The sequence below is a fragment of the Anopheles arabiensis genome, chromosome 2 (assembly GCF_016920715.1).
Source record: "Anopheles arabiensis isolate DONGOLA chromosome 2, AaraD3, whole genome shotgun sequence".
NCBI classification, from domain to species: Eukaryota; Metazoa; Arthropoda; class Insecta; order Diptera; family Culicidae; genus Anopheles; species Anopheles arabiensis.
Genome location: NC_053517.1, coordinates 15,065,636 through 15,089,427, shown reverse-complemented (window position 1 = coordinate 15,089,427; position 23,792 = coordinate 15,065,636). Strand labels below are relative to the sequence as shown.

General features: G+C 44.8%; 1 protein-coding gene across 2 annotated transcripts; it reads left to right on the top strand.

Moving 5' to 3' along the window:
- Positions 1–552: 552 nt before the first annotated feature.
- On the top strand, positions 553–22,822 carry LOC120905048 (protein ultraspiracle homolog). Of its 2 annotated transcripts, none has more exons than XM_040315712.1 (8): positions 553–751; positions 9,159–9,427; positions 16,852–17,281; positions 18,823–19,024; positions 19,136–19,285; positions 19,369–19,539; positions 19,649–19,883; positions 19,986–22,822. In XM_040315712.1, the coding sequence occupies exons 2-8, from the start codon at positions 9,316–9,318 to the stop codon at positions 20,228–20,230; spliced, it is 1,545 nt and encodes a 514-aa protein (XP_040171646.1). In that variant the 5' UTR covers positions 553–751; positions 9,159–9,315; the 3' UTR covers positions 20,231–22,822. The 2 variants fall into 2 exon arrangements, with proteins under 2 accessions (XP_040171646.1, XP_040171636.1); XM_040315702.1 differs by having other exon boundaries at positions 9,159–9,439.
- Positions 22,823–23,792: the final 970 nt, after the last annotated feature.

Genomic DNA, 23,792 nt, shown 5'->3' with positions numbered 1-23,792 from the left:
ATTGTCTCTATGATGTGTTCTGCAATACTAAACCATCGAATTTTGTGATGCTAAAATAACGCTATCAAAATGATTGAATGTTAACAATCGTGATTTTGGATATCGTGCAAGGCTTTATTCCTTAACAGTTTCGCTGTAGTCCTTGCTGAGGCCTGCCTCGTATTTGATTTTCAAATTTGCGAACCCCACTGTTATGGTGTTGTTTGTTTTGTTTTTTTTCTCTCTATTGTTTCTCTCGGTTGCGCGAGACGAAAACAAAACTCACGCAGCTGAAGGGTTCGCTCACTCAAACGCCACTATTCGCCACAAACGAACACTCTCTCTCCTTTTTCATGCTCCCACAACACACACACACACGCGCGCGCGTAGGAAGAAAAGAGACACCACGAGAGCGAGACTGTGCGCGCGAGAGCCGTCGTGAGGAGGCAGGACTGTCAAACCTGTCGGTGCCATGGTCGCTTGCGGTTCCTTCTCCACCGAAATGCCGGGCCGGCTCTCCTTTCGCGGTCGGTGGCGGTCTTTTCTGGAGTGAAGTAAAATCGCGTTTCATTCCATTCCGTCGCCGCGGTGGAGCATCGGCTGCTCTGTTCGCTGCGCACTGTTGGCTCCGCTGCGAACGAAACCGGGACCGGGGTTTGTCTTTCCTCGCGACTACTGCTCCGTGCAGCAACGTATGTCGGGTGGAGTTTCGCATTTTCGCGCGTTCGCGTCCTACTACGTGCTCGGGTGAATTTGTGGTGCATCTTAGAAGGTTTGCCTAACCACTGTGTTAATCGGCAAAGTTGAGTGGGTTGCAAGAAGTGCAAGTGACCAAACATATTGCCCAACCAGTGTTACGCGATAACGTGTGTGCATCGTGAAATATCGGGCTATTATTCGCAATGTGCAATGGTGTTTTGAGTGCTGTTGTTGTGTTAAAGCTCTCCTTAGCAGCAAATACATAATTGTACTCACACATCACGTTGTTGTCGGTGCTTCGATCGTTTCTTCTCTACGCTTTAAAAGTGTAAATAAGCCACATGTGTCTTAAGAATGTAATGTTATATGTGAAAAGAGCTAACCAGTGCGGTTATCTTCTGCTACAGTGATCTTTCTGGGAGTGTTACAATCTGTCCTCATAATACCTGAAGTGCCTCCAGGCGTGTTTGTGCTAAAGATGCTTCCATAACAAGCAAGATATTGTTATTTATCGGTAAAAAATGAAGCACGGTTCTAACCACACCCTTGCAAACGGCTCAGAATCAAAAGCAGTTTATCGTTTGGGTACGATGTAGGCAGAAAATACGATCGATACAACTTGAAAGCTACTTAGCCAAGCATTCCAGTTTCCCTGACACTGGAGGGTGTAATATATCCCCTTGGTTGAATTGTTATCTCCCTAATAATGTACACAAAAATGGTTTAATATCATAATCATAACACACCACTAACCAAAGCTTATCACACAGCCCATTTTAAATGCTTCTGAACCGCCGCAACAGTTGCCCAATTAGTTTTTCTGTCTTTTAAGTCTCACTGTTTTAAGTGCTCCCGGGTAAGAAGGGGCAACCCTGGTCAGCGAGTGCTCTGGTATCACTCATCTGGAACAGGTAGAATGTGCACAATTTATTGCTGATTTTTACTTTAAACCTGAACCCCGCACCCAAAGTACTACCTACACCTCCCAAAGTGAATGTCGCTTCGGGTTCAGTCGAGCAAAGAAATCAGACGTGCACGGGGGCGGGGAATGCGGTGGGGTGCGGTGTGTAGAATCCCATTCATAATGGGACAGAGAGGATGAACCAGATCCGTCATCGTAGACCATTTGTACCCGATCCTCCTAGTCCTCCTCCAACACGCCCGGAGGGGCAAGACACCCGGCGCAGACGAAAACCATATTGTGTGACATTCACCGGAATGTGGTCGAAATTTGATCATTCGCCAGCGATCGAATGATGATCGCGGAAGGGGGAGGCGGGGGGGGTGGCCATCATCGGTCCGTACCCACCTTTCTAACCGGGGTGTAAGGGAAAGGGTTCAATCCATGCTGTTCCTGCTACTGAACGGATGTTTGTGTGTTCGTCGCGTTTCTGACTGCGAAAGTGAGTGAGAAAGTTATTATTGGATGGTTTTCGCGGCGAGGTGAGGTTTATGATGTGGTCCTAATTTTTGCCACAAGTCAGCAAAAAACAAACACCCATTTACTGGCTGTGCTGTGTCTAAGGTTTGGTTTAGGTACTGTTTTATACACACACATGCAGAAAAGCTTATGATAAGGGTTAATGGGGTTGATGTGTAAGGATCCAGCAAATGATTGAAGGACGCGTTTACCACACCAAAACCAATCGAGCATCGGTAATGAAAAATTACTGTCACGATGTAGTGGAGTCGAGCGCCATTTGAAAAAAAACAACAAAAAAACACACACACACCCGCCCATTTGGTGTCCAAAGGGGGCCGCGCTGTTGTATCGTTTTTTATTTGCAGCAGTACATTTTCAAGGTTACATGTGCACACTCCCCAATGCCTGCCTGCCTGCCTGTCTGGTCGAACTGCTTTCTCCATCGGGGCGGCATGATCGTGTCGTTTCGCTTTTACACCCGTAAACGGGCGGAGGGGGATCGCCACCAGTTCCGAAAGAGAGGCCCTCCCTTCTCGGTGCCAGCCCGCATTTGCACGGGGCTGGTTCCATTTGCATCGGATTAGAAAGTCAAATTGATTGGCAGACGACGGCAGGGATGACGGAACTGTGGTCACAGGGGTCCCCTTACCCCCACCCCTTTCCCGCGTGTGTGGTTGTTTCTTCGCATACGCCCGTTTCCTATCGAGCGTATTGTCGGGAGTTGCAAGATTTACAGGCCCACAAGTTGTGCTAATGAGTTACACATAGGCAATTGGGTCGGTTTAACGCGAAGTTGAAGCTCTATAGTACAGTGCTTTATATTAGGAGTTAATTGTCAATGTATGACATTCCCTATCGTACATGTTTAAGCCCAACTCTCGATGAAGGAGTTTGCAGAATATGTCATTTAACAATTAATATTTAATCAGTTTTGATTTACTCGAATTGATTATCGTTTTAAGTTCACTGAATAAAACTAATTAGGTAAGAAATTAGGCTTTTCCTCCAGCAACTTCAATTAGTAGCAAATAAATAGTTTCGACGAATCCACCGGCACTTTGGGAGCATAACTTAGGATGGCATCCTGCTGATCAAATGAACGGCAACACGCCGTTGACAGCTTAATCGGTACAGCTCTCCATAGCAGCGGTTTTATGTGCGTCATACATGAACACCCGGCTAGTCAACTCAAACCACCGGGCGATCAGCATTTATCAATTGTTTTTCGTCGACCGTTCAAACCGCACTAAGCACGGCAGAGAAAGGGGGTTTGTGGTGTTGTCTGAAGCAATTAGAAACCGTTTTATTAGCATAAATGTTCTAACTTTATGGACAACATTTGTTTTAATGTGGTTTCAAAACGTTGTTTGGATGTCCTGACACAAAAAGTACAAGTTTGATTATGTTTTTAAAGATTTCAAATGCTTTTTTCACCTTTTCTAAAGAGGATTATCACTTCTTAAAGTGTAATGCTTTCATAGCATAAAACACGTCATAATGGTCCCACACAGTTGCGTGAAAAGGGTCCTTGAGAAAAGCCTTTTGAAAGAGTTGCTGAACTCTTGTTCTTGGCTATAAGTTGCACCATCGATTTTACAGTTGTGATCATGAAGCGTTAGAACATTGGCCATCCTAACTATAAAGCAGCTGATTTACGAAATTGACCATCAATTTCATTGGAAGAAGATAAAATAAACAGAAAATGTAGAATAGAGTAAATGCACACGGCTTGGGCTTGGATCTCTTAAGCGGCTTCTATTGATTTGCTCCTACATGGTCCTTCAAGCCAATGGGTTCCAACAAGGGCATCTCAGATTTGAGTCATAAACCGTCAAATTCGTGGCAATATAGGTAGCAAAGCAGCCAAAAGTGACATCGCGCTACCCGTAACTGTTTTAAATTGAAAGACACGTCCCAAGACACGGGCCTGAGATTGACACTTTCGTGCGTGAGTGCGTTTTAAGTGGAATCCCCATCCCGAACTGAACACAGGGTCACAGGGAACAGCAGACGTCTTACAGTGGGGTATCAAGATGATGATGGAGCTCAAGGAATGCAACCGACGGACGGGCCCGGTTAGGGTTTGGACGGAATAAATGAATTGCTTGTTTTGCATCGTGATGGTGCAGATCGCGACAAAGGCGAGCGACAGACAGACGCACGATCGTGTCGGACCTACTCCCTCCCGCAGTGGTGGCCGCACAGCCGCTACGAGTGCAAGGGGCTGCGGACGGTGGGGGTTGTGTAAAAAATCGCAGCAACTCACCGCGCCGCTTTTATTCCATATATAGCATGTGGCCGCCGCTGTGCTCGTGGTCTCGGACGGGGCACGATCGCGAGCCCTCCCCGCGAGCGGCTGCTTTGCTGAAGATGACCTTGAAAGAGTGTTGCTACTGCTGTTGGTATTGTTTTCCAGTGTCGTTTCGCTACGGGCCGCGGGTGTTGTTTCTATGTGTGTGTGTGTGTTTTACGTGCGCAAATTTATTCGTGGTGGTGTGGGCCACGAAATGTGTGGCCAAACATGTGGAAGATGCTTGCAGGGCGGCGGCATGGATGTGTTTCCTGTGTTGTTCATTTCTTCGACCGCTCTGTCGATCGTCTTCCAGCGATCGTCCTTCTTTTCTTTTCTCTCTCTCTCAATCTTAAATTCGCGTTCTATTTTTTGCTGTCGTTTTTTAATGTTTACTGCAGCGCGCAACCCATTGAAGTGGCAAATTCTTTCAGCAGAAGCATCTCCAGAATGTTTGCCCTTTTTCGGGTGCAGTGATTTGTTGGCGTCACGTCTTAAAATTGCTGTACCATGGATATACCGAAATCCAGGTGCTGTCCCCGGCTTCGTGATCTTGCGTGTGTTTGTACGTGACATTTAGTTATAGTTGGCTCATCCTTTTGGCGATGTGTTAGATGGAAAGAACTTACAGATTAGACTAAACAAAGGGCGATTTTTTTATCTGAGAGATTTGCATATTCTGTGGCTCTCCGACGTCTTCCGATGGTATATGTAATGGCCGTGTCAAACGACCATTTTGCGGACGGTTTAATTATTGTTCGTGTGTCACTTTTTTAAAGGTCAGTTTAGTGATTCACACCCCGGAACGCGATCTGGAATTTTGCATGAGCTTTTCGGTCCACAGCATGTACGCTTGTGTCCTGCCTCGAAATTCCAGCACATGCTCTAGCACAAGAATTTCATAATAAAGTGTACAAATTCTCGTGGATTTCAAAACACAAACAGCTGTGTTTTTATATCTTCCCTCTGCCTACCAGTAAAACGGTTGTGTTTTGTGTGCCGTGTGTGTGTTGCCCTTAAACGAGACGATAAAACTTAACGCACCTCGCAAATGAATGCACTTCTCCTTCTTACCGGAGCCCGGGACAATATCGTAAATGCACTTTTACTGCACGGTGTGTACTGTTCTTCGTGCACGATGATTGCCTCAATGGCAAGGCGCAGTGAGGGGAGCGTGGTTGATGATGATGATGATGATCGCCCATTGTGTCCTTCGGCGGAGGCATAAAAATTCTTTCTCCTCTCCTCGGTATGACAGGTTTACGATCGCATCCCTCGGCCGCTTGCTGTGGCTTGTTCAAATCGATCAGGAGAGTGAGTGTGTCCATGGTTTAAAGTTCGCTGGACCTTTTGCCGCTTTAAATAATCAATGTTCCTAGAATTATGGCGATGCATGGAGGTGCAATAAAGCGATATGAAGTGCATTGCTTATTTCCTTGCGAGTTATTTGTATTACCAGTCTCGGATGTGCCATCATGTCGCCGAGTGGTCATATCCGACGTTTCATTCTCAGCCAATTTCCGTGATGAAAACACTAAAAGCTCGGGTCCATCAGCAAAATGGTCTATCTCTCTATTATATTTTACTATCTATAGTCAGTATTGTTTAAGCTACCTTCTGAGATCAAAACGACGAGGTAGTTTAGTATTATTTTAGGTAGGGGCACACAATAAGCTACCCACGGCGTGGACATGTATGTAGTTTTTAGTGAAAATTGATTAGTTTTCGGAATTTAGAAGAGATTGCGATGAAGAACCTCTTTTTTTTCGTTTGCAAACCATCTTATTGATTCAGTGTAGTTGAAAATGCACATCGTTATTAAATTAAGCTTGTTACTGTTTACCGAGGGCACGTTCGCTTCCTAATGTATACACTCACTGGGAGACATCCATTTCAATTTCACTAGGTTCTCGAAGGATATGTTTCTCACATACTACACACTTTGGCTGCTATTCCTTGCTTGCTACCAAGAAACGTATCCGTTGGCCGCAGGATTTGGCAGGACACAAGCACAGCTAACAGGCGGCGGCTGGTAGCTATTCGTGAAGATTTTCGGTGCACTTAGGGTGTTCTGGTTCGGGAATTGCCACGTGATTTCCCGCGTGGATTTGGAGAATGCTACTGCAGAGCTGGCCAACGCTGAACGGGGTAGAAATGTTAAGCCATTCGGTGTCATTTGTCTGGAGCGTAGATTGGAAGCACGAAGTTAATGGAAAAGGTTTACACACTTTAATACGTAATGAAGACACGTTCTCATGCGATAGATTGTCTGGCCAACTAATGAAGCCTCTTTGGCATTGCGCTTGAAAGTATCGCTGTAGAAATTACGCGTGTTTAATAATGCGCTATTCTTGAATAAGCTACAAAGTTTAGCAACATGTGTGTCCTTCTTGTTAGCAAATGCTAGAGATAATTGTACTTCTAACGTTACAATTGCTAAGAGAAACAAATTAGGGCACTAATCCAAGCACTCATATGAAACGAGCAAAATGTAAAGCTCGTTTCTTTGGTGCGAACAATACGCTTTATTCAAAGATGCATTTTCCAATTAGATGACCAAATGACTGAGAAAAAAAAACTCACATATTTTCTGGAACCACTGGAAATTGTTCAATCGTATACAAACATTCGTAACTTTTGCTAACAGTTTTGGTCCTTCGAACCGGATTCGCATGGTTAAAGGGGCTATAATGCTGGAACTGTCTCAGTTCTTGCAAATCCGGTTCGAAGGACCAAAACTGTGAGAAAAAAAAATACAAATGTTTGTATTCTTTTTGTACAATTTGTGAGTTTTTTTGTTCCAATTGTTCCAAAATTGCTATAAAAAATCACACACTACACAGTTTACGTGTATGTTCATTCCGTTTGCAATCCCCCATGAAATACCGACGTGAGAGTGAGAGAGAGAGAGAGAGGGATTAAAGTGACCACAAACACTTCACCCTCTCCGTGCCGGTGGCCGCTGGAAATAAACCACACCAACAGCAGCAGTCTGACGGATGTGCGTGTGTGTGAGTGCGCGCGCGCGCGAATTGCTGTGCAACGGTAACTTTCTGGCTGCGCATGTTGATGCACTCTCGTTGCTGTTTCTTTGTTGTGTCGCCTTCAGCACCCTCCTTACGCCGACCGCGACCGTTCCGGCTTCACCAGTGCAACCGATCGAACTAGGTCAAGGACTCCCCGTTCCGCGGGGCACGCTGCACGAATTCGCACCTCCGCACTCCGTTCCCGGTATATCAAACCCATCAGTTTGTCTCAAGCGATACGTTACAATTTCTCACTTCCTCGTTTTGTGTTGTGCTGCTGGAGGAAGAGCAAACACACCCCAGGAGGGTTGGGAACAAAGACGGGATACATCACACACACAGCTTATCTCACGTTCCCCGCTTTTGCACAGTCGTCGTGATCGTTGCATGGGGAGCGAGACGAGGAATGAAAATGCACTTGTGCTCACTTTTGCATACTGGCCGATAAGAGGCCGCTTATCAGCAGGGTTGGTTTGCGGGCGAAGAAAATGAAAGCGCTTACGCTCAGACAGCAGGTATATTGCAGCACGAGCCGTCCGAGACGGCTAGACGCGTGATGTGTCGTACCTGTGGAATTGGTTGCAAAAAAAAAAGCTTCGTCTACCGTGCTAACAGGAAGCGTCTATATTTTGGTTCCCACTTTTTCCTGTGTGCGCGAGTTATCATCGTTGGCCGGTTGAGTCAGCAGCCCATGTGAGGATTGCGCTTTTTGTCTGCGTCCCCAATTCCGGGTCCGGGGACAAGGTCTATCAATGGAAGTGTTTGCGCCAAATTGTGTCAGTCTGCCGAGTGCGTTACACGCGTCAATACTTGCTCATCATCGAAAGCATTTAATATCAAACAGTGTAAATCGTTGCAAAGATTCAGCTACAACATTAGCAATTTTTGTAAACATCCATTGAAATGTGAAATTTCGCTGCTGCAAAGTGATGTGTGCGGCTTGTTAAACATTCCTCTCAAATTCATGTCTGCACGCTACAATGTACAGGATGTTAACTTAATTACAGGCTCTAACGCGTGTATCGAAACGGATTAATAAAAGAAAATAAATGGCTGAGAAGAGACGGTCGAATGCACCACCAATGGCAACAATGTAATGTGTAAACATAGGGTGTGAAAAAAAAACGCGAACTGCATAAGCTGTGTGTGCAGTAAAAAGAAGATCGCTAAAATCGCATGTGCAGAAGTAAAAAAATCGATTACAAATCAAATCAATGTGTGTACTGACGATAGAGTTGTGTGTTTTGCTGCAGTGAGGTTTAAACGTGTTTCGAACGATTTGTTCGAAGCGATCAAGTGCGAGGGAAAGCAAGAGAGGAAAAAAGCGCTTTTGCACAAGTAACTGGGAAGCCATCACTGGTTTTACTATCATCTTCATCAGCAGCACCAGTCAGCTTGGTTATGCTCAACCGCATAATCAAATGCATGTTGTGAAACGAATCATTTGAGCTTTGTGTGCATTATCGTTGTTATTGTGAAGATAAACAAAGCTTGCTTTAACGATCAAGGGGCGCAACGGAGAAGAACGTAGCCGGATCGGACCGGTGCATTAAATGCAATTTAATGCGATTGGACGGAACTGTGTGTGGTGGTGCGCAGTGTAATTGCTCACCCGGGGTAGGCGTCACCATATGTGCTGATGAGCGCACACCCGCTCGGTTGAAATCGAAAGTGTGAATCCCCTTTTATCAATCAATTTCTCTGCTTTTTGTACCATCTCGGACCTATTCAACACATTTAGAGAGTGAAATTAGTGGCCAAAACAGTGATCCATCATCCTCAGCGGAACGGTCGGTAAGCAGTTGATATACGTACAGTGCAGTGCTTGAAGTGCATCGTCCAACACCGTGACAGTTTGGCCAGACAGAGCCGTGTCGATGTTTCGCCCCGCATAGTTTATGCACCGTGCCCCCGTTGTCATCATGCTGAAGAAGGAGAAACCGATGCTGTCGGTGGCGGCAATCATTCAAGCGCAGGGCCGGTGGGACCGATCCCTGGCCGGGCTGGCAGGTACTTATCAGGGTAATGACGTGCGACGAATTGAAGAATGAATCGATAGGTTGGATAGGTTTTGGGCCACTTCTACCATTTGCTACGTTTGGATTTGAAGATGACTCAGAAAGTTTTGTTTGTATTTAAAGCATTAATTGTCTGTAACAGTTTTTAGTTTTCAAAATTCCTAATGGCATTCCAATGATTCAAAAACCGGCTGTTGTCTCTCCTATAGAAGTCTTATCTTATCCAGGTTTATTAGTTCGTAAAGGAATGTAGCGCAGAGTTCTATATCAGCAATAAATGAACTATTAATTACGGTCGATCTGCGAGTGAGTCTCAGTTTAATAAAGGATCTTAACAGGATCTTCCAACGCAAATGTTTTGTCTATATCTATCAGAACTTTGATGTCACGATCCTTTTGTAACACGAATACGCGACACTCCGTAACTAATTAAATTACTCTAGGATATTGCTTTAATTCCATTTCTACCGTCAAAGCAAATTGAATCGAGTTTATGATTCAATTACCTCTCTTTCGCAAACATAGAACTTAGCAAGAACGTCAATTCTTGACATCATCCTGCACATTTATACCATAAAAGATACAAAAAGAATATAGTGTCTAAAAATAGACTCCAAATAGTTACGACTCTGCACTATTTTCTTGTGTGCAACTTCGCTTCCACAACACCTCGAACCCTTTGTATTATTTATTTCTTGTTCAATATTTATTCTCTCTGAAAGCCAACTTCTTCTTCTGCATCGCTACTGAAAGATGCCATTAATATACCGCACTGTGTGTGTGTGCATACATAGTTCGAACGAACGATTACGTTTGCAGGATTCGTTTAGTGCTGGTGGTGTGTACCGTTACGCTGACGTAAGGATGCGAAACTCGATGCACACACACACACGACACATGGTACGGTACGGCACCGCGAACTTTACCGAGGTCATTCGGTATCCTTGGGAATATCCCTCCCTACCAGGCCAGCCAGCCAGCCTGTTCGCTGCGCTACATACTTCCCCCCCCCCCTCCCATTTCAAGGCACATTCGGACACGACGTCCGCCAGAAAAAGGGTGTGGGGCTTTTAGAAATAGCACCAAGGCATATCGTGCTGCTGGCAGCAACTGTTGCGCCATCGTCTGCTGCTGCTGCTGCTGCTGCTGCTGTGGCATAAGGGGGCGGTTGCTCAATGTGCTTCCCTACTCCATGACCATTCCCAACAAGGATACGTGGTGGTGCTTTGGTATGAAAGGATACCCAACACACACAGGGAGGGTAGGCAAAAGTGGTAGAATGTGATGACCGCAGCGGGCCCTTGCCCTTACTTGTTCTCCGCCCGACCACCACGAAGCGCAAGGATCAATGGGAAAAGCATTGAGTAAGGTCATGAAGGTTGTTCATAATCGATAAATGACGGCACGCTTATGTAGTTGACGGGGTGGTGCGCTCTCTCTCTCTCTCTCTCTCTCTCTCTCTCTTTCTCTTTCTCTCTCTCTTTCTCTCTCTCTCTCTCTCTCTATTTATCTCTCTATGTACTCTAGGAACGGTGCTTGGGAATGGGAGAGGGTGTTTGCTTTCTCGCTTGAAACCCCTCGATACATAATCCTTCCAATGGACACGGTGTGCAGAAGCGCTGAGACTGGGGGTGCGTGTGTTTGTGTGCGCGAAGTGTGTCAAAAGTTTTCCCTTAAGTAGCACCGGAACATTATTGTGTATGTTCGGTTGCGGCGGGATTACATAAAAAAGCTTCCCTCTCGCTTTCATCGCCGCGTTTGGTTTTTCTTCTCGATGTTGTTCAATGGCTAACGGCACACAGGGCCTCACTCTCTTTTACTCTACTGCCGTTTTCCCTGTGCATTTCTTTCTTTCCTAAAATCAAAGCTCATTTTCATTTCATTTCTCGATTGCGCATGACCGTGCCTGGTGCTGTGCTGCTGGCTGGAGTGGGTTTGCGGCTTATACCTACTATCACCAAAGCAGCAAAGAGGTGGTAGGAAGAGGCGATGTTAAACGAGTAAGAAGCAGCAAACAAATTTACTGTTAAACATGCACTCAAAGGTGAAGGACATATGCTGCTGCTGCTGCTGCTGCGGTGACGCACAGCACCATTTATTGCATACGATTGCACCGCGGGTGTGGTAGAGAAGAAACAAGGACGCTTATGGGGGTGCTGCTCATTCATTTCCATTTGCTTTCAATTATTCAAACACCCAGCATTCATTACTACAGCTGATTGTTGCTGGTGTGTGTGTGCAGTAAGGCACGAAACACACCGAACGCATTATCCTGTTGATAAAAAACCTAACCCACATGATAAAAAGAGCATTTAACGCTCGTTGGCAGCTTGCTGCGGAAAGCAGTTGAGAGTGGAGGTGATCAGGGGCGTAGAGAAAGTAAAAATAAAACGAATGCAATTGAAAGGAAAATACCATGACCGAACTCAAACCACTTTGCGTTATCAGAAGCAAACGAAGCGCATCCAATACTGCATTGTAACCTATAGTGTGTTATTTTTGTTTAGGCATCTTCCGATACAATTAGACATATTATTGAATTGTTAGGCTGGGCTATGGCAAGCCTAGACCCAACTAAGATTGTTGTGCCAAACAAGAAGGAAGATATTAGGAATGGTCTACGTGATCGACGATATCGACGTAATGATCATGACTCAATTGTAATGCAAATCAGACTCTGTTGCTTTACAGGATGGTGTAAACACGCCGAATCTTACAAAGTCGGACGTGGTTTGATACTCACATTGAGTATCGTAATTAATGTTGGGTTTCATGAATCTTTCGTTGAGATTCATTCATATGAATTTTCAGTGATGAGTGAATCGAATCTCAAGTCGAATCTTCAAAGATTCACAAATCTTCAAAGATTCATGAATTTTTAAAGATTCATGAATCTCTATATATTCTTGAATCTCCGAGGATTAATGAATCTCGAAAAATTCATGAATCTTTAAAGATTCTTGAATCTAAAAGATTCATAAATCCATTAAAATTCACATATCTCCAGGGATTTATGCATCTTTATGAATTCTTGATCCTTGAGATTCATGAATCTTTGGAGATTCACGAATCTTTTGAGATTCATGAACCTTTTCAGATTCACGAACCTTTGGAGATTCACGAATCTTTTGGAGATTCCCGAATCTGTCGTGATTCATGAACCTTTTTAAATTCATGAATCTTTCCTATCGAGATTCAGATTCATTGAATCATTCCAAAGATTTATTCAGATTGACCCAACACTAATCGTAATGGATGGTATACAATGACAAAAACTAGAGTACTGAGAAAAGTTAACTAGCTTCATACCACGACATTTTTCCCATTTATTAAGCTGTGAAATATGTCTACAACTGTAACAATTAGACAACTGAAGCAAAAAAGCTCGCTTGATACGTTACTATCATTTTTTTCGCTATCTGAAGTGCACCTGACAAGAATGCAAAATATTCTAAGAAAATGTACAACAGTGAGTACAATACAAGCGAGCAAGCACAGCATAACAATGCATCTGGTTTGATGCAAACTTGGAGATAACGAACAACTAAAGCACAAAAGATCGCCACAAGCAGCACCAACCAAAGCATGGATGGATTGTGAACTGCACTTAGCAACTATTGCTACAAACAGCCTAAAGAGAGACACGACACACACACAAGACACCGACACCGACCTGTACGTACCAAGACTGGCCCAGCAGCTGCGGTATAAGAATAAAAATGTACAGCATATTCTAATGGTTTTTACTGTTGTCGTTTTGCTTTGTATTTTTGCTCTTTGCTGCACTGCGCTGCACCGCAAACCACCGCTTGTTCTGTAACGTTAAGAGAAGCAAAGTACTTGTTGTGGGCAGAGGCGCGGCTTGTTTCAGCCCGGTGTTGATAAACATAATGAACGTGTAATAAGACAAAAACAAAAATGCTCGATAATAAATACTGCTGTGCTGTGTTTTATTACTCTTCGGCACGGCGTTCGCGTCCAGCTGCATACAGACAAATGTTGTGGCAACATTATTATTTTTAATTCTCTTTTGTCTCTCAATTTTCTAACGCTGTTTGTTGTTGTTTTTATACCTTTTTTCAACGCTCTCCATTGCATTACATCCTTTGCCGCGTTTGGGCAAAGATGCAAGGAGGGAGCATCTTTCTTATTTACCTTGTTGCAATTGCATGTTGTTTTGTACGGGCCGAGAAGCGCACCATCAAGCCTTCGGCTTCAGGTGCAATGTGCAATGAGAGCATATGCTCCACAGAGAGCGGATGTCTGAGAATGCTTCCTCAATGGTTTGTGTGTGTGTACCAAGAAGTGTAGGAAGGGATAATTTAGAAATAAAGTGCATCCTGCATGCATGTACGAATCGGCGACGCATCTGCAACGTTGGGCAGCGATTGCAAAAACTGATTGCTTCTAATGCACCTTTCGTGTGCTTTGTCCGAGGATAGCCGGTAGAACGGTGGATAGCAAGTGCAGCTGAAAGCAAGGATGAATTGTTTCATTACTTGCCTGTGTCTGATTCTGGTGCTGGTGCAGCTGGTTTGGCTGCAGCTATAAATGCATTAATGCAGTGTATATCGATTATAATTTACGACGCATGATGTGCGTTGCAATTGACGGCACATCAGCTGCTGCTCTTTGGTTTGAATTAACGCATTGCCTAATAGGAATCAGAGTGTTTGATATGCGTATGGTTCGTCTGTTTGCTTGCTGCAGCTGGAGTGTGTCGACGTGGTGATACGTTTTTCATATTCATATCCATTACACATATGCATAGCCTATGATTATTCATGATGGTTCAATGTGGCTGATTCTTCACTAATTGTTTACAGGGTTTTCCATTCCAATTAACAACTGTCCACAGTCTACTAGCAATCCTCGATTTGAAAAACACAATTGTCTACCACTTACAAACAAGTCAAGCCGTTTTTGGTACACTGTCCATTTCAATTTCACAATTGTCGTCTTCGAAAACACACGTCAGATGCGGCACGGTTTGTTTTGGTTTTGGCTGGAACGTGTATCACTTGTAGTTGGGCTGCTGGGCAACATGGACATGTTAGGCATTTTATGTATACTTTAATCTTTCAATACAATGCAGGAATTTTGACATTTATCGGTGCTTTTACTGGTAACCAATGAAAAAAAAATTACAACGTCCCAAAATAACCTAAAAACTGTAACGATCCAAGAATAACTAAAACCAAATGATAAAACTGCTTAACATGTCCAAATTGCCCAGCTTTCCTATTTTCTGATATTCAATCAAGACCTGTTTACAACATGGTTCAATTCTTACAGACAAGTGATACACGTTCCAGCCAAAACCGTGCCGCATCTGACGTGTGTTTTCGAAGACGACAATTGTGTAATTGAAATGGACAGTGTACCAAAAACGGCTTGACTTGTGTGTAAGTGGTAGACAATTGTGTTTTTCAAATCGAGGATTGCTAGTAGACAGTGAACAATTGTTAATTGGAATGGAAAACCCTGTATAATTTGTATGCTACTATTTGCGTTACTATATTTTGAGTTGAATTTGCTTTGCACTTGTCACATAACTAACTTCAATGAAAAATAGTGATTAACGAGCGGTTAAACACGATGTAGTAAATAACAATAACAAAGTTGTTCAGTAATTGACTAGCGCCCTCACAAGGTCAAAGGAAAAATGCTGAAAAGAGTCGATAATGACGCCTAATTAAGCGGTACTTTTCACTGGAACTTATTTGCCTTCAATATAGTGTTGTGTATGTTAATGGCCGTTTTTGCTAAGACAAATATTGATACATTTATTGCCCATATTATGACACAACACTGTATTATGTGGTCATTTTCCCCACCCTTTTCCAAGTTCCTCCATGTGGCCTGTGCAACTAACCACAAATTGACACTTAGTAAAAAAGCGACTCAAAAAATACTGACCACAGTGGACAGCGGGAGTGCAATCGAGTCAAAGGAAACCGCTAGTGCTGGTAGTGGTGGTGCTGCTGCTGCTGTTGGTATGGTTGTATGTCTAATGCATATTCATGGCACTGCGCTGCGCTAACTGTCCCGTTTAGTGCTGGTATGATGCACCGGACCGTGAGGGCGGGGGCCCCACCTTCCCGAAGTAAGTGGGTGGTGATTTGGTCGCAACCGCAAGCAAAAAAAAAACAGCAACAGCAAGTAAAAGACCTTGTCTGCAACACGGCAATCCCAAACGCTGAGACTACTGGCCCTGCGGCGATGCCGTTTTGCATATATCTGCATCGGTCTCGCCCGATCCCGTGTTTGTCATTCCGTTCTATCCTATTTTTGCTCTCTTCCATCCCCGTCGGGTTCGCACAAATGCGAAGCGCATCGTGGAATTCTCCATTCACCTTGAGAGTGAAGAACGCTTAGCGCGACTACGACGACGACGACGATGTTGTTGCATCTGGTGCATTATCGGTGCACTTTTACTTCGCAGCAACGCAACACAAATGCCCCGGCAACGGTAACCATCATCATCACCACCACACAGGCTCAATACCGCGAAGGGTGATGCCGCGTTCGCTCGCTGGCCATCATTGCGAGGTCGAAAGGGGGAGTTTTTTATGCAAAGCACGTTTGTACGGAGTAGATGGATTGCATGTTTTAATCTGTTTATTGAAATTTTATCCTTCGTGGAGCCATTTCGGGACGTTCGGGGAGTTCAGAGAAGTGTGTTGTGTTTACTCGTTCGTTGGGATGTGTTTTGATAAATGGTACATTTTTTAATGCTAGTAAGCATTAGAGCAAAAACGGATAAATTAAACAATTAATTTTAGTATTATACGTTTATGCAAACATTTAAATTGTTATCATTCTAAGGTATCACACCTATTTCAAGTTATGTTGCTGGAATGCATTGTATCAAGTGTGGATAAACGTTGCATGATCCTCTAGTAAACTTTTACTAGATCTAAACAACCGTCAGATGTCTGTTCAAATCACTGTCTATTGTTTTTTTTTAAACTAGGTCGATAGAACTTATTCTTTGTCATAAAACTGTTCATGTTTAGCCTATGACAGCCTGTGACGTCCATCGAAGATAGCTGCAACGTTCGCTTGTGCTTAGGTCATGTCCCTTTGACCAAAGTTTTGTGTCCTAATTAGAGAACTAGCTTATTCAAGAAGACCCTTTATAAAATATGATATGATTCTGCAAGAATATACTTCACCTTTACCGTCGCCTTCTCTCCTGAACTTGCACGAAAGAGCAAACCAATTAAGAGCGAACTCGATCCACCACCACCAGAGTCGCATCATTCGTGACCGCGCGCTATGCATCGATATGCAATAAGTCCGTCCAGCATAAATCATCCCTCTTTCCCTTCTTCTGCAAGGCATGATGTCATCAAATGTGTGTTTGTGAGCGCCTATATTTATTCGTTTGTGTTTTGTCGTTTGCCTTCGCAGGTTTTGATGCAGCGCTGGTCGGTCACATGGGCCCGCTGTCACCGCCCGATCTGAAGCCCGACCTGAAGCCGGACATTTCGCTGCTGAACGGAAGTGGCGGTGGACCGTTCTCGCCCGGCAACAACTGTGGCCCGGGCAGCCCGGGCAGTGGCGGCTTCAACTCGGTCGTCCTGCAGCAACAGAATGCGCTCGTTGTTGGTGGGGCACTCGGAAATGGGACGGGACAGCAGAATCTGCTCGTTGGAGGTGGTTCCCAGCAACAGCAGCAGCAGCAGCAGCAGGGAAACAATGGAGGTGGAGGTGGCAGTGGACCGAACACTCCCTCCAACATCACGCAGCAGTACCCGCCCAACCATCCGCTCAGCGGCTCGAAGCATCTCTGCTCGATCTGTGGCGATCGGGCCAGCGGCAAACATTACGGTGTCTATAGGTAAGAGCATCAGTAGTGTAAGCTTAGTTATGTTATGGGAATTTAAGCTTTTTCGATACAGTTTTGAAACATTTCGTTTTAATGTATTAAACTCAAACCAAATCAGTTCACATTATGCGGGGTTTTCAAAATCATTCAAAAACCGCAACGAATGAAGCATTCGTGAACGAATAGAAAAGTGCCAACCAGAGCGCAACAACAAAAAAACACGTTTGCGCGCCCATCGGACACCCGAAGATGCGCAAAGAAGCGAAGCAACGAACGCGATCATTTGATGCGAGCGGGAGAAGCAGACGATAGAAGACCCCGGCTTAACGCGAAAATTATTCATCTGACCTCGACATTTGCTTCCTTTCGCGGCATCCAATAGCGATGGACCTACAACAGACGCGGACGGACGAGCGGACGCGATGCGGTACGGTGGTGAACTGCACTCTCGTGTAGCGCTTGCTTGCTGCCACCTTGTCGGTGTCGGTGTATTTCGTTTGCACTACCCTCTGTTAGATGCAGTTTTTCCATTAGATAATTAATATGCCACCCGCGGGATCCGCCGCGTAGCCGATGACGACGACGACCACGGCGTCGATGACGACGACAACGACCACGACGCCACTGACTCCGTGTGACATTTAGCGTCAAACGAGTCAGCAACCAGGAGCAGCAAGCCAACAGCGGGGACAACCAGCACACACACACACACACACTTCCTTCGGGTGCACTTACCACCCCTGCTTGTTAATGCTATCCCATTAATATTTCCTATTTTGCATGTTGCGCATGCAAGCTGCGTTTGCCGGTTGGAATTTATCTCTCCCTTTGCTGCAGTCATAGCTTTGCAAGATGCTTTTAACTAGCTTGTACAGTCGCCTTCCGGCGATTGCCTTTTGTAACTAGATCCAAGATTGATGTCACTTTGCGAACGGTTCTAACATTTAACTAGCTTTAGCTCAGTTTGAAGTGCCCGCAGAAGTGTCCACGTTCATGCTCCCTCTATGCAGCTTGTGTAACCTTTCGCTTCGCAAACTGCAATGCGATGCGAACACTACATCAATGAAAGCGAGTGAGCAATTAATAATAGGGGTAACACTGCTGCTGGGCTACGTCAGCAAAACTATGGCAGGTCTACGATCGGTGCAGCTGTACTGCTGCTTTGAAGTGCATTTGGGTATTTTTAGCCAGCGTTCGGTGAAATATCCCACTGCCAATGGGGCATGAGCGATGTGTCCTCGTTTCATCAAGCATATCCAAACCAGGCGAAATCATCGTGATCTTGAGGCTGTGCAGACTTTTATAAAAACTTTTATTTGATGCTATCATCATTCCCTGCACGTAATACATTAGCGTTTGAAGATTCACTCAAGCAAGCGAATTCCGTATTGCTCACACGAAGATAACAGTGGCCTCAGCGGGATATCACTTAGCGTGCAGTGGCGGAATGCTTTGCATTCCTGGCACGCTTTCACTACCGCTCCGAGCGAACACACATTCTAATAACGCATCCGACGTGCGTGCGTGCACGCCCTGCTCTTCTTCTCTTGCAGCTGCGAGGGATGCAAAGGATTCTTCAAGCGAACGGTACGCAAGGACCTGTCGTACGCGTGCCGGGAGGATAAAAACTGTACGATAGACAAACGCCAAAGAAACCGCTGCCAGTACTGCCGGTACCAGAAATGTTTGGCCTGCGGCATGAAGCGCGAAGCGGTCCAGGAGGAACGGCAGCGCAGCTCCAAATTTTCGATGAAGGTACGCGACAGCGGCGTTTGCCACATTGGGGGGTTGGTTTTACATTGCCATTAATGTGTTCTTTCCGCTTCTTTCTCTCTCTCTTTCTCTCTTTCTCTCGTCCTCACACAGTCCGAAGAAATCAACTCGACCAGCTCGGTGCGGGACGTTGTGGTTGATCGGTTCCTCGAGGCTGAGCAGATCGGCGAACAGAAGAGTGGCGACAATGCCATACCATACCTGCGCGTTGGCCAGAATTCTATGATTCCATCAGAGTACAAGGTACGTTTGCTTCCCGCCTGCCGGATGTAAATGAGCACACAAAGCGCCTCTTCTTAACACGCTCTGCCGGTACTTGTTTGCAGGGCGCCGTATCGCATTTATGTCAGATGGTGAACAAGCAGATCTACCAGCTAATCGAGTTTGCCCGACGGCTGCCAAACTTTTCGAATCTGCCACGCGAGGACCAGGTGACGTTGCTGCGCAGCGGCTGGAACGAGATGCTGATTGCGTCCGTCGCCTGGCGAAGTATGGAGGTGAGTGGTGAAGTGCTTTGAGGAACGCTTGTTTGCGATACGCTCGGGTTTTTACCCTAACTAACGTAACGTAATTTCAATTTCTGCTTCCTTTCCCTCTTCTGCGCAGTATATTGAAACGGAACGGCCACCGGACGGCAGAAACGATGGCCGCGTCACTATCCGGCAGCCGCAGCTGATGTGCTTGGGACCGAACTTTACGCTGCACCGGAACAGTGCCCAGCAGGCCGGCGTCGACTCCCTGTTCGATCGCATCCTGTGCGAGCTGGCGATCAAAATGAAAAGACTGGACGTGAACCGGGCCGAGCTGGGCATACTGAAGGCTATCATACTGTTCAACTCCGGTGCGTAAGCGATGCTGCGGTGGCCCCGTTGCCTTGGGGATTTGAAAGCAACATTTCTGTGAACCTTTGCTGACGTGTCGTATTTGCTTTTCTTGCTTTTAGATATACGGGGCCTAAAGTGTCGGAAGGAGATCGACCAGATGCGGGAGAAAATTTACGCCTGCCTGGACGAGTACTGCAAAACGCAACACCCGTCGGAGGATGGCCGGTTCGCGCAGCTGCTGCTACGGTTGCCCGCCCTCCGCTCGATCAGCCTCAAGTGCATCGATCATCTGAACTTCCTGCGATTGCTCGGCGACAAGCAGCTCGATAACTTCATCATCGAGATGCTGGACACGCCGTTGTAGGCGGAACTGCGTGTGTCTCCCGATCGGCACAGCTCGCCGCCGGACGCGTTCGCCCGAGCCGCGCGAGATGGTGATGGGGAGCCAGGGACCGTGCTCCTGCTGTCGACCCTGGTGCAGATGCTGCTGAGAGAGACGGGACTGTTTCTGCTGCTGCTGACGCTGGCATTTCTCAAAGTGTTACTTTCGCGAGCGTAAACAAAACAAAACTCGTCCGCGCGTGGTGGCTGGCACTAAGCGAGCGAACGAGCGGCAGAACAGATAGGCGTTATGAATTATTTTCATAACTGTTTGTATGCTTAGCAGGCAACAACACACATTTTACACATTCGTTTTTTTATGTTAGCAAATTAATTGCCACGCACCTTTCCCTTCGTTGGGAAATACCAGATTCCGGGCGTAGCTGTAATGATCCTTTTGTTTTGTGTGAAAATTAAACCGCTGGGGCTGGGCACCAGAAGTGAAACGATGATAATGAGACAGTAATGAACTTTCGATGCAAAAATCAAAAAACACAGAAACATAAGAAAGTATAGTAATACGTTTAAAATATGCTTTTCGTCATCCCTCCCATAGTAAAGAGAATGCACTTGTTGAAGCGATAGCGGGGGGAGAGCAAGGATCATCGAATCGGTCGGCGACCCAAAAGCGAATTGCGTGCGAAGCGAGCCTGAGCAATACACAAGCGCACTTGCCCCAGGCACATGTAAAGTGTGCAACAAGACGTGAAACTGGAAGAAACATGCTAAACGAACAACACACACATTACAAAACGATATGGTGCAAATAGATTTTATCAACACTCAACACTTAATCCCTTTTACAAAGTAAGTCTACATAGCTGTAAAGTGATAGGGAATGGGGAACATTTACGAGACGGATAGAGTGAGAGTGAGAGAACCATCACAGACAGACGTTTGTGTGGGTTAAGCAAGGGAAATAAAATATATAAACACTCATTTCCCGCCGCTCTGGCCACACTTTTAAGCCAGGAGTAATGGAAAGTAAGTGAAATGGAGTAGTGTGACAGCATAGAACATTAGATTTTTGTTTGCCTAGTGTAAGGGATGCAAATTATTATAACCATCCGATAAATGCATTGCACGATAAAACAAAATCCCCCTACTGATAGAAGGAAACCGATTCTCTGGTTTTAGATCGTTGTTTAGCTACACTGATGTATGTTAAAATGCTGCTTGCAAAATCATCTCTCTACTAATGCCGCATTTCATTACACTCTCGTTTTGCTGCAGTGCTCACTCTCTAGTGGCTAATCTCACTAGATCTCATGACACGATGCTAGGGGAAAGATGTTGCAAATATACTTAACCATGCATAAGATGAGTATGCATTTCTCCTACAGAGTTTTTGCTTTGCTCTTTCTTTTCCTGTTTTCTTTAGTTTGTTAGCACTGTAAAGGCAGACCGCGCGGGAAAGTTATGGGTAAAGCGGCAGAACACACTTGCCCTTGAGTGATGTGTCCCGTCGTAACTCATGATGCATCTGTTTGTTGTGTATTTATATAAGTATTGCCTGTGCAAATCCGTTTTAATCACAGCGACAAGTAAGAAAGTGAACTGCCTGTGCTCGCTATCGCCACGAGAGGCAGACCACAGCGATGAGCAATTGCACACATTACACAATTCTAGAAACGCTCACAAGCAAAGCACAGCACATAAATGATGGGAAGAAATGACACAGGCTGCTGAACGTGAAAGAGATCTATTTATTAATGTTTAAATGCGCTGATATGAACAGCCACTGTTGTAATAATCCTTCCTTTGGCAGTAAAGTAACGTTTGCTTCCTTTTGCCCATGGTCCCTTTCACTTTAGGCGCACAGTTTCACATCCCCATGAAAGGCCCCATGCATACATATATACCTGCAAAACGCGGAGCTTGAGTGATTGTCCTGTAGTGATGTAAGAGGTAGTGTTTCTTTCCTCCCTGTAGAATTTAATTAGCAAACACCCATGTGCAAATGCAACACGTTCTGTAAATCGAACACTACGGAAAAGGGATAAGGCACAGCATAATAACGGTCAGGAATGGGATAAAGGTAGAATGTTGGTAGCAGTTTACGTACAGGTTTTGTTGCTGAATGATGTAGAAAGATGATAGGAATGGTTATAGAACTAGAAGATGGTAACGATGCAGGGAAAATGATATAATGTTTGTTTGTTAGGTTGTTGTTTTGCAAGATGAAAAAAGAAAGAAAAGAAAATATATACGCATCAACCAATAATGGTGTGGGATTAAGTGCAAGAGAAAAAAATACATGGTAAAGTTCGCATCAGGCGAAATTACCACCATTTAGAATGTGTGTGTGTGTTCCTCAGGAAAGAGCAGCAAACTTGCTAATCGAATGTAAAAGATAGCAGAAAAGTGAAACATTGAACAGTGAAAAGAACAGGGTAAATATATTGTGTAGCAGAGTAGGGAAACGTAAATGGCAAAAGTGCGAACAGTGCAAAAGTGGCCGTCGGATAGATGAAACTAATTTATATATTTGTAAGCATTTCTCAAATGTAATAAAAGAAGACACACAAAACACGACAAAATCAAAAATGTAAGAATTGTAGAGCAACAAAAAAAACGATGAACAAACCATTAAGCACGAGCACCACCCCCATACCTTGCACTGAACCATGGGTTCCGCAAGAGCAAGAGATCGGAACAGTCACGTTTGAAGGGAGGAAGCATCATCGGGGGGGATTGGTATTAGTGAATAAGGTATGATCGTAGGCACACTGTGCCACGCATTTGGTACCTAATACTATGCAAATGTTTAAACGAAAAAAGGAAATAAAAGCTCACATTGGTACTCGAAAAGTGGACGGCGTGTCACAAAAGGAAGTGAATAAATAAAATAAATTTATTTGAAGTAAAAAAACCAACGGTAGGAACGTATCGTCCATGATGAAGATGACACCGAAACACGAAACGCAACTGTTGCTCCTGCAGGGAGGGGGTAAAACGGTAATATCACAAACGGTAGTGCCATTTATTTTGATGAATAGAGCGCCAGCAGGAGCTGACAATAATAACATCGATAAATTTCCTGTCCATTTGGTCAGGGGACAGAGGGAAACAATGGCGCATGGGGAAGCCATACAATCGGGCACGAGTTGGGCTAATGAAACATGCAAACAAGAATTGTGGTACTTCCCATGACTGCAAATCATTTTTCCTCATTAAATCCCTTGCGGGAGGGAGCTTTTGCCGGGTTGTGATTCATTGGTAAAATGTAATGAAGCATTCGGGACAACTTTCCGTTTATTGTCAACAAGTAGCAGGCGAGTGGTGACGTTTTCCACGGGAGCTTTCACGCCTGCTCCGATGTTGTACAGCACTGTCTGAAGGTGACGTTTCACATGAAGCATGCACGCGATTTTAAAAGAAACGACAGCATAATTGGAATGAAAACTATAAACGTGAGTTTAATTTTTTTTTCTATTTTTTTATCACCAATAATCGAATGAAATTAATGTTTTTTTTTTAAATATTTTGATTTTGTCCTACATCCTTGACAGCTGTGGAAAAGACGGCCAGGAAAATGCACAGCT

Coding starts and splice junctions, on each gene's coding strand:
- LOC120905048 (XM_040315702.1), top strand. CDS start 9,316: ATGCACCGTGCCCCCGTTGTCATCATGCTGAAGAAGGAGAAACCGATG. Junction 9,440..16,851: donor GCTGGCAGGTACTTATCAGG/GTAATGACGTGC, acceptor TTGCCTTCGCAG/GTTTTGATGCAGCGCTGGTC. Junction 19,884..19,985: donor TATCATACTGTTCAACTCCG/GTGCGTAAGCGA, acceptor TCTTGCTTTTAG/ATATACGGGGCCTAAAGTGT.